Source organism: Chaetodon trifascialis, chromosome 21, assembly GCF_039877785.1.
Source record: "Chaetodon trifascialis isolate fChaTrf1 chromosome 21, fChaTrf1.hap1, whole genome shotgun sequence".
Classification (NCBI taxonomy): Eukaryota; Metazoa; Chordata; class Actinopteri; order Chaetodontiformes; family Chaetodontidae; genus Chaetodon; species Chaetodon trifascialis.
In genome coordinates, this window is record NC_092076.1 from 4,009,572 (window position 1) to 4,019,247 (window position 9,676).

Genomic DNA, 9,676 nt, shown 5'->3' on the forward strand with positions numbered 1-9,676 from the left:
TGAGGTGGAAATGTGTTTAAGGGTGACAGCCTTTCTGTCAGGATGTCGGACTTCATGAGAAGTTTCTTCAGTGTTTGATGGTTTCTGATAAACAAGCCCGTTTATAAAATGTCCAGCTAGAACTGAGACCACAGCAAAGATCTTTGCACAAAGCATTAAACCATTGTTTTATATCCCTCCAAAAGCAGCTGCAGTTGCTGATTCAGCCATCAGAGGGCAGCACAATGATTTTCTATTTTCTATTTAGGCCTTTTACTCAAACATATCCTTGTTTGTTTGGTTGTTTTTTGTTTTGTTGTTTTGTATATCCTGGTCTCTCCTATTTAGAATAACATATATTTATATAAATTGGAAATTTTGTGGATCCAGTATTAAAATATCAGTACTTCATACACCTTATGATTAACTAAAGTGGAGACAGACTGCAGTCGTGTTCACAGGGCAGATAAATCAGCCAAAAACTGCTTCAGGACTAGTATCTCATGTTTTGACTAGAAATCAGAGAAATAATCCACTTAATGACATTTAGAGTGTAGCTGTCAAAGATCAAACTGCAGATTTTTATTACATTTGGTCAAATAATCTCTGTATATGCAGTGGAAGGTCCAGGGCTGCATCTGATTGGGTGAGGCCTCCTGTTGACGTGAAGGCTATATTTGGCTGAAAGGTGCGTAGTATGATTATACAAGGAAAATGATATCTGTGATTACAAATGTTAACTGGGTGTCATCTGTTTCTTGGAAATGGAGCCCGCTGCAATTTTTCCCACCTTCTCCTCTCCCATGGAAACAAACTGTCCCAGTCTGAGGACAGGCTGCATGTAGAATTACACTGAATATTGAAGAAATCTTGGTCACATCATGAAGACAGTCATAATTATTAGATACAATATTTAATTTTCAGTAAAATTACCTCAGTCTTTGCTAATCGTCCATATACAACCTGAAACAAAAAGATATTAAGTCTTTTCTCCCTTTAGGAGCTGTGATCAAGTTAAGGACTTTAGGATTATTTATTATCTGCTCCTCAGATTCAACCCTTAAAATAATGACTAATAACTGAAAAAGTCAGTTTCCTCTCCCATGTGTAATTTGTGTATATCATTTTTGATTTAAGCTCCCGTAACGTAACTAACTTTATTTGTCTCAATACCAATTTAGGTATTTATATTTGTTTTGTTTTATTTTTTCATAATTTATTTACATGCATATAGTATTTCATATACGGAATATTTTATATTTGTAGTATGAGGAGTATTCTATTTTTGAATACCTCTTCTAAAGTAAGCAATATGAGAGTACCAGACAATTATCACTACTGTTGTTTATTTTGATTTTTATTATTATTATTATTATTATTATTATTATTATTATTATTATTATTAGTAGTAGTAGTAGTAGTAGTAGTAGTAGTGGTAGTAGTAGTAGTAATACTGATAGTAACATCAGCATCAACGGTAGTCGGAACCATTTTAAAAGTACAGAGGGGAGCATTAATGACGTGACACCGTTGCCTGGGAGACAGCGCCGCTACATCCGGACGCTGGGAGAAAAGGGTTTGTTTCGGGGGCGTTTTTAACTTAGTTTTGTTGTTAAATTAGTTGTTATATTTATCTTAAAGTACACAGTACAAATAAATACTCGCTGTGTAGTGAAACGTTTGTTTCTTTTAACGCGAACGAAGCCTTCATCACTTTAAAGTTGATTAAGTGGTCTTTCAGTAATATTGGCAGAAAGAAAAAAAAAACATGGACTCTGAGTATTTGAAAAGACATCTGGGGAAATGTCTGGCGGAAGGACTGGCTGAAGTGGCCGAGCGGCGGCCTGGAAACCCCGTCCTGTACCTCGCTCACTGGCTCCACAAGTACAACTCAAACATGGAGTCCGAGGCGGAGGTGAGCTGCTGTGCTGCTCTCACGTCAGTAGGTGGCAGCATTACACAAAATGACGCATTACAGTGCAGCGTCTCCTCCACAGACTGTGATGGCATACGTTAAAAGGTGTAAAGATTGTGGAGCATTTAGCTGTTAAATATTCAGATTTCCCTTGTTTCAACTGCCTCCAAGTAGCGTAAAAGCCAATAAATGTATTTTTGAAAAGTAATAATGAGAAGTTATGTTGTGAATGCAGTGCTGTAGCAGAGATATTGACATTGGAGAGCATGACCCCTGGAAAACACTGGTGTTAGATTAAGCTACGTCCTCCCACACCTGTGCTGCCACTACCACTGACTCAAAGCCCTGATCTTTGAGAACTGCAGTAAAGGATGACAGAGACTTAGACAGTCTAAGCTCCCCAGGCTGAGTGCTTTAAAGCTAGAAAGCTTATCGAGGCTGTCTGTGACAGCAGAAACACAGTCACCCGCTAACAGAGCTGAAAGGTCAGAGGGTCAAACCCTGCACAAGCCTTACAATGTGTCCTTTTCTACAGAAATTAAGGGCTAGTATGGTGCTTTTCTGAGTCACAGTCAAAAGCCTTGTTGTTGTGGAACTTTTTTATTTGCAGAAAAAGGCCAGCTTTGCAGCACTGGAGCAGGAGCAGGCCAGAGCCAGAGAGGAGGCGTTGCACCAGGAGAAGCTGAAGGAGGAGGAGCGAAAGATCAGCGAGGCCCTGGAAGAGTCTAAAAACGTACGTTGTGTGACAGAATCCCTGAAGTTTGTGTGTTTTAACTTCCAAGTCTGGTTACAAAGAGTTAATGTGATGTGTTAAAGTGTTTTTTAAATACTTAACATGACATTTTGAGTAAAATCCTTCAAGAGCACATCAGCATCACCACACCATCAGATCTCCGAGGAGGAGCCTGCGGGGTCCAATGAGCCCACGGCAGCCACAGCAGGAGCTGCTGAGGACAGCCAGCCTGTGACAGACGAGAAAGCAAACATCACTGATCCCGAAAACCAGGCGAGCACAGACGAGCGCCAGGCCGAAGCTCCGGGAAATGAGGCCGAGCCAGAGGTGATGAGAAGTGGCGCTGCCTTCTTTTTCTTTTGAAATCAGTTCGATGGTTATAGCAGAGTGATTTTTCTAACCCATGATTCGACTCGTGTGGCGTGGAAACATCCATCAAATGATTTCACATGGTTTAAGGAGATGGTGTGTCTGCCAGGTGAAGGTTACAGATACTGAAACCAGTCCAGAGTCCGCAGAGAGAAAACCTTTGGAGGCCAGCAGCTCTTCCCTCTCTGAGGCCCTCAGCGCCGAGGTCAGAGAGGAATCTACGGAAACGCCTGTGGAAAAAACCGAAGTGGAGCCGAGAGGCGATGAAGCAGGGGAGAAAACAGAGGTGGAGCCAAGCGACGACCGTGTAGAAGAGAAAACGGCAAGCAGCAGTCAAATAGACGAGAGGGACGTTGACCAAGATGAGGACAAGGTGATCAGACACCATGAGAACAGCTGGCGACACATCTGCTTATGTTTCACTGTGATGCTGAAATGGTTCAATTCCTTAATATTCTCTCACAACTGCCCTGCAGGTGGTTGATCAAGCTGACGCTGCCGACTCTGAGCAGACTGAAGCGCTGCATTCGACTCCCGGCCGAGACGATGACGACTCAAAAACAGACAAAACAGACGAGGAGCGAGACAAACAAAGCCCTCGTTCTCCGGACGGTCAACGCACAGAGGAGGTGATGCTGCTGAAGTACAGCTGACATGAAGCCGATGTAGCTTGCATGAGGATTGAGGATGCAAGAGGTGCAGGTAAAGAGAGAGAGACAATGGATAGATGAAGAGAGCAGGAGAGAGGATTTGAAAAAGTGAGCTGAAGACAGGTGAAATGTTTCAGGCTGAATGAGGACAGGAGTTCGTTCAGGTTAAGCACAGACAGGCAGGAGTCAGGCTGAGCGAAGGCACATCTTCTCATCCACTAACTTTCACACCATTTCACAAGCAGGTTGATGAAGATGAGGCCGCTCAGTTGGAGTCTGCCTCAGCCCCACAGAGTGAAGGTCTCAAACCGGAGGAGGCGCTTTCACCTGAAGAGCAGACGACTGAAACTCAGCCGCAGAAATCAGCTTCTCCACCTCCGCCGGATCAGGAAAAGGTGGCTCAATCTTTACGTCTCATTCTTTACTGACACAGCAAATAAGGCAGCACAAGGCCAGAGGAGGCAGCAGTGTTGAGTCCAAAATTCAGCCGAGGAAGACTTGAAAATCTAGAGATAACAAAAGCAAAGATTTGTTTAATGCTTAACCAAAACTGTCCTGACAACCTCGTCTCAGGAGGCAGACGGGCAGGACGCCGCTGAGACCCCTGATAGCTCGGCCCCGGCTGACGTGACAGCAGAGGAGACGGTGCCGAGTGAGAGACCCGAGGCTTCACCTGAAAACTCTGCTCCTGACACAGAAGACCCCCAGGAGAAGGAAGACCCCGAAGGCCGAGCGGCAGTAAGAAAGACACGCAGGCAGCAGAGCCTGGACTGAACTGATCCCAGTTCAGATAATTTGCATTTCAGTGGTGAATCTGATGTAACTGAGCTCTGTTGTTTTTCAGGAAGAAGAGAAAGAGGCAGACCAGGTGTGATCAAGTCAATGTTTGAGCCTCCACTGATCCAACGTGAACTTAAAAGGATTTAACACACACACATATGAAAGTGTTTACTGAAAATAAACATTTATCACCTGTAACAGTTTATTTGCTCTGTTTATCTCAGCACCCTGTGCCTGAACTGCCCAGTGATTAAACTTCCTGCTACATGCATTCAGTCTCATAAATCCTCTTTGCTCCGCTGATAGATTGCATCAGATTTTATTGTGTAAGCCTGCAACGTTTCTGACATTTTGGCCGATGACGGCGCAGATCTCCTTCTCCTCAGTGACCATTGCACTGGAGGAGGAGGGCCCGCGCTGGCGCGTCGTGCCCGCGGTGGACTCGGCGCTCCGGGCCGCGCAGGCGTGTCCTCGCTGCAGACTGGATGACGGCGCCGCTGATCAAACGCAGCTGCGTGTGATCAAGGCGTATGATCCGTATCAGGGTGCAGAAGAGGGCAGGGGAACTTCGGCTGGACTTTAAATGCGCTGGTAGCCGCGGTGCAGTCGCAGGAGCTGCTGCTCTCATGGTACAGACTAAGATGCGTTAAACCGAAGAGAGAAAGGAGAAATGGCACTGGAGCTCATAGCCAACGCGGCGGCCAGCATCGGCGGCCTCTTTACAGGTGTTACGAATTTTTTCACTGACATGCTGCTGACACCACCCCTGAAGGCCACTCTCAACCACCTGGAGGAGACAGAACTGAAAACTCTGAAAGGAGGTAGGTCCCAGTTTGGATGTGAGTGTGCTGAAAGAGTCTGTTGTTCAGCTGGAATCCGCTCTGCGTTCACTCTGTTGCTCAACTCTTTTACCCCTTTGCCTCCTTTCCTCACTCAGAAACAAGGATCCTGAAAGCTAAATCTCTGTGGGAGAAGTCTGGAGCTGTCATCATGGCAGTGCGCCGACCTGGATGATTTTTGTGCAGAGAGGTAATGACAGGACAGCCCAGTGTCTGAGAGGACCATCACAGTCAGTCTCTGTGAAATGAGTCATTGGCCTCATTAGAGGGGATTTTTAACCCTTTAACATCCCTTTTTCCACATTGTCTCACTGTAGGAATGACCCCAGACTCCATCATGTGTTTGTTTTATATCCAATAACAATTAAAAATCTTTAGGATCTGCACTACAGTTCAGTATTAAGTTCTGTGGGGCTGTCGAGTCCCATGAAAGACGTACTGCCACCACAGAACAGAGGTGTAGCTCAGGAGCCCGTCTGTGCATAACAGTGCTGCACCTACACATAAGACCATTAAAATAGGCAATGCATGTGAAATTAGACCTTCAGAAATAACTGTAGGCACAATGCACATGAAACAAAACCTTCACAGTTATGTAAAAACTACAACTAAGAGCAAAAACATTTGTAGATTTATGACTGGAGTGGGCCTGGGATTGATTTATTGGTTAACATGTGCAGTTCCTTTTGTATTTGTGGAACGTACAATAGCAGATTTGTACCTTTTTGTTCATGGGACTGTGGTCTTTGGCTGCAGGAGGCTGCAGAGCTGTCCTCTCTGAAGCCCCAGCTGGACGAGCTCGGGGTCCCTCTGTACGCCGTGGTGAAGGAGGACGTCGGCACCGAGGTCCAGAACTTCAGAGCGTACTTCAAGGGGGAGATTTTCTTGGATGAGAAGGTTGTTTTCTGTAGTGAATCAGTGTATTGTGTGGTCAGTTTCCCATCTTCAAACCAGATGCAGCCAGTTTTCAGCTTCTTCTAAACACACTGAAGTCATTGAGGATCTGTGTGAAATCAGTTTAGGTCTACATGAGTGATTCAAGGCCTCTGGTTTGTCCGCTTGCCTTGCAGAGGCGGTTTTATGGGCCCCGTGAGCGGAAGATGGGTCTCCTGGCGTTCTTGCGTGTCGGGGTGTGGATGAACGGCCTGAGGGCCTTTAAGAACGGCTTCATGGGAAACGTTTTGGGAGAGGGGTTTGTCCTCGGTGGGGTCTTCGTCATTGGACAAGGAGAGCAGGTGAAACCTCGACGGCTCAGATGGCTGCAATTATTACAACCAGTTGCAATAATAAAATCCACATCAAAGAGGAGGAAAAAAACCACACTTGGATCTGTTTTCATGTACTTTTGGCTGACGGAAATTCTGTATTTGTTGTTATTGTCCCACAGGGAATTCTGCTGGAGCACAGAGAGATTGAATTTGGAGATAAAGTCAACATTGGAGACGTCATCCGAGCTGCCAGAAGAATATCACAAGAACTTCTGCCGTTAGAGGGCAAATAGTGCCCCTGATCGGACTCTCATGTCTGTGAAATGTGGCACAGAGAGAGTTTAGAACCGTTTAATGACGTGACAGATATATAAGAAAGAATTTGTAAAAGCACATTATATCAGTGAGTTTGTTGGTGTACTGGTCTGAAGGAAAACCTGAAGCATTGCGGAGTGTGACTGTGCAGCAGGAGGCCCTGAGTGTGTTAGTGATGGTCTGTCTTTAAACTCGAGAGAGGAAGCAGACCTGATGTGTAGCGCTCATCTTCCTGTGTTACCCTGTGATACTGCTGTTATCTTTGGGGCCAAGAGCCTGTGACCTTTCACCAATAAAACACAGAGTTGTGCTCTGAGGTTTGTCTTTTTTATTATTCCCTTGCTCGGAAGAAGTTGTTCAGATCAGATGCTGCACGTCCTGAGATGAAAGTTATGAGTTCCACTGGGTGGAGGGTGGGGCCGTTTTTCAGGGCCAACATCGCCGCTTGAGACCAGTCCGCTTTCCTGCAGGGGCTTCCTCCACCTCTGAAAGCTCCGTCCCATCCGCACTAAACCAGCCTCTGACTGCTGTCTTTGCACCGCAGCGACTGGACCAGACAGTCTGGATACTTTTCCATGAAACAGGTTGGTGTGACTTTGTTTTAAATAGCATTGAATAGAAGCACATTCATGGTGTTTTGTGCAGGATGACTTTGATATTTTATGCTGATGCTTTAGCTGCTTCACCCAAAAGTCTTTCCTTTTTTTAAAAACCAAATCTACTGAACGTACTGCTGACAAGCTTCTTTATCAAGTAAGTTTGAAAAGTAAAGGTTATTTATCGGCTGTTACCTGTAATGTTTGAGCTCATTATGCGGCATGTTTGTATCTAAGTGCTGTTGCTGCAGAGGACGGCTGCATACGGCTGATAAAGATGATCGCCCTGCATGAAGGGTGTAGTCCTTCAAATGCAGAATGTACTCATTTTTCTAACAACTTCAATGCATTTTAATACTTAAAGATATGATATATGACATTGTGAATACTGTTAAAAACAACAGAACAGCTGCTGAACTGAATTTATTTTCTCTGCTCTCTGCAGTGACGTCCTTCGTCCTGAGGGGGGAGCTGTTTGACATGTGGTATGTGGCTCTGGCAGTTGTGGCCTCACTGCTGGTCGCAGTGCTCCTCGCCAACACTGACTTATTTCTAACGAAGTCGTCCCCGGCCTCTCTGGAGGAGCTGGGTGCCGCTGATCTGCAGACAACAACGGGAGGTGAACGAAATGGAAATAAGCGTTTCACCGCATGGTCCACTCAAGAGCTGTCCTGCAAGCTTTTATGCCATGAATTTATGTTTTTCTTAGTGCTTTAAAGGACTTTTCATGAGCTGAACTTTGTTCTTAAAGTTCTCAGTAAAAATACAAAAACTGGGAAAACTCACTCTGCTGATGAGGCATGATGGAAAGCTGAACAGCTGCTTGTGATCAGATTGTTTACTCTGCTTGTATTCTGTTTTGTTTTTGTTTTTTTTCCAAAATGCACATTTCCATCAAAGGAAAGAAGTCAAACTTTGCGCGTTTTGTGTGATTCTGCAGATGGGAAGACGGTGAAAGGACAGACTCTGTGGGAGAGACATGGAGCGGTGAGGCGTCCTGGATGAGCCTTGTGCAGAGAGGTGCATGTGTTTGTGTTTGTGAGGGTACCCAGCGTACGTACACATGTACACATGTTGAGTATTGCTCACGTAACAGTGACACAGTGCTCTTTCATGTGTCGGTTGAGGTGCTTTGAAGTAAAAAGACACTGTAGAAGATATTTTAGCAGCTGTAGAAAAGTAAAAACTTAAAAACAGGATACATCTGTCTCTTAATTGTCGGCCATTGTTTTTCTGTCAGCACCAGACAGCTGGCAGTGATGATGTCACTGATGATGGTAGCCAGCCGTTAGCTCCAGTTTGGTGTCTGTACCAGAAAAATGAGGCGTGTGTGACAGAAGCCAGGACCAGCAGCCATTGACAGCCCTGCCGCGTTGCTGTCTTCCATCTCTCCTCAGGAGGCTGCAGAGCTGTCCTCTCTGAGGCCCCGGCTGGACGAGCTCGGGGTCCCTCTGTACGCTGTGGTGAAGGAGGACGTCGGCGCCGAGGTCCAGAACTTCAGGCCGTACTTCAATGGGGAGATCTTTGTGGATCATAAGGTATTTGTACACAGAGTGTGACCTGGATTTATAAACAAAAAGCATGCGTTTGCTCTCAGTTTCTGCTCTCTTCCTCTTTTGCTTCCATTGCAGCGAGTTTTCTACGGCCCTAAAGACAGAAGGATGGGTCTGGGTCTTGGTCTTGTCCGTCTGGGTGTTCTACAAAACCTGGTCCATGCCCAGAGGAAAGGCTACCAGGGCAACAAAGATGGAGAGGGGCTCATTCTTGGAGGCTTGTATGTCATTGGAGTAGAAACACAGGTAATGCAGAGGGGCACTGTTTGCAGTTGATACTCATTCATGACTTCACTGATCCACATTTGCTTCCCCTCTTCCTCAGGGTGTACTGCTGGAGCACAGGGAGAAGGAGTTTGGAGACAAAGCTGACCTGTGCTCCGTCCTGGAGGCAGCAAAGAAAATTAATAAATGCCAATAAACTGACGAGAACTGGGATGCAAGTCAGGGATGTTGCTGGCTACATCTGAGCTGATGTTTCACTGCTGCTGTGCTGTTGATGCTGGTTTGTTCATGACGGTCTGTGTCGAAACCCCTGAGGATGCAGATCTGATGCTGAAAACCAACTCAAACCACAATAAAGACGCTAAAAGCTCTAACTGAGATGGATTTATTGGAGTCACCCGTCATTTTATAAGCGTAATGAAATGTCGCACTGATGTCCTGAATTTACTGTCAGTTGACTGGCATCTTTATTGTCCAATCAAATTAAGTAAAATCCAGCCAATCGCCATGGATT

General features: G+C 45.4%; 1 protein-coding gene and 2 pseudogenes across 1 annotated transcript; all 3 read left to right on the forward strand.

Moving 5' to 3' along the window:
• The first annotated feature begins 1,511 nt into the window (after positions 1 to 1,511).
• dydc2 (DPY30 domain containing 2) lies at positions 1,512 to 4,696 on the forward strand. The gene is made up of 8 exons (XM_070990064.1): positions 1,512 to 1,894; positions 2,505 to 2,627; positions 2,757 to 2,954; positions 3,106 to 3,369; positions 3,473 to 3,625; positions 3,892 to 4,041; positions 4,220 to 4,384; positions 4,491 to 4,696. Exons 1-8 carry the CDS (start codon positions 1,748 to 1,750, stop codon positions 4,518 to 4,520), a joined length of 1,230 nt encoding a protein of 409 aa, XP_070846165.1. The 5' UTR covers positions 1,512 to 1,747; the 3' UTR covers positions 4,521 to 4,696.
• A 233-nt stretch (positions 4,697 to 4,929) lies between these two features.
• Positions 4,930 to 7,103, forward strand: LOC139349686 (peroxiredoxin-like 2A; annotated as a pseudogene).
• A 144-nt stretch (positions 7,104 to 7,247) lies between these two features.
• Positions 7,248 to 9,538, forward strand: LOC139349467 (peroxiredoxin-like 2A; annotated as a pseudogene).
• The last annotated feature ends 138 nt before the right edge of the window (positions 9,539 to 9,676 follow it).

Excerpts from the sequence above, each read along its gene's own strand:
- dydc2 (XM_070990064.1), top strand. The coding sequence starts at position 1,748 with ATGGACTCTGAGTATTTGAAAAGACATCTGGGGAAATGTCTGGCGGAA. Across the intron at positions 3,626-3,891 it reads ACGGTCAACGCACAGAGGAG|GTTGATGAAGATGAGGCCGC; the intron begins GTGATGCTGCTG and ends TTTCACAAGCAG. Across the intron at positions 4,385-4,490 it reads ACCCCGAAGGCCGAGCGGCA|GAAGAAGAGAAAGAGGCAGA; the intron begins GTAAGAAAGACA and ends GTTGTTTTTCAG.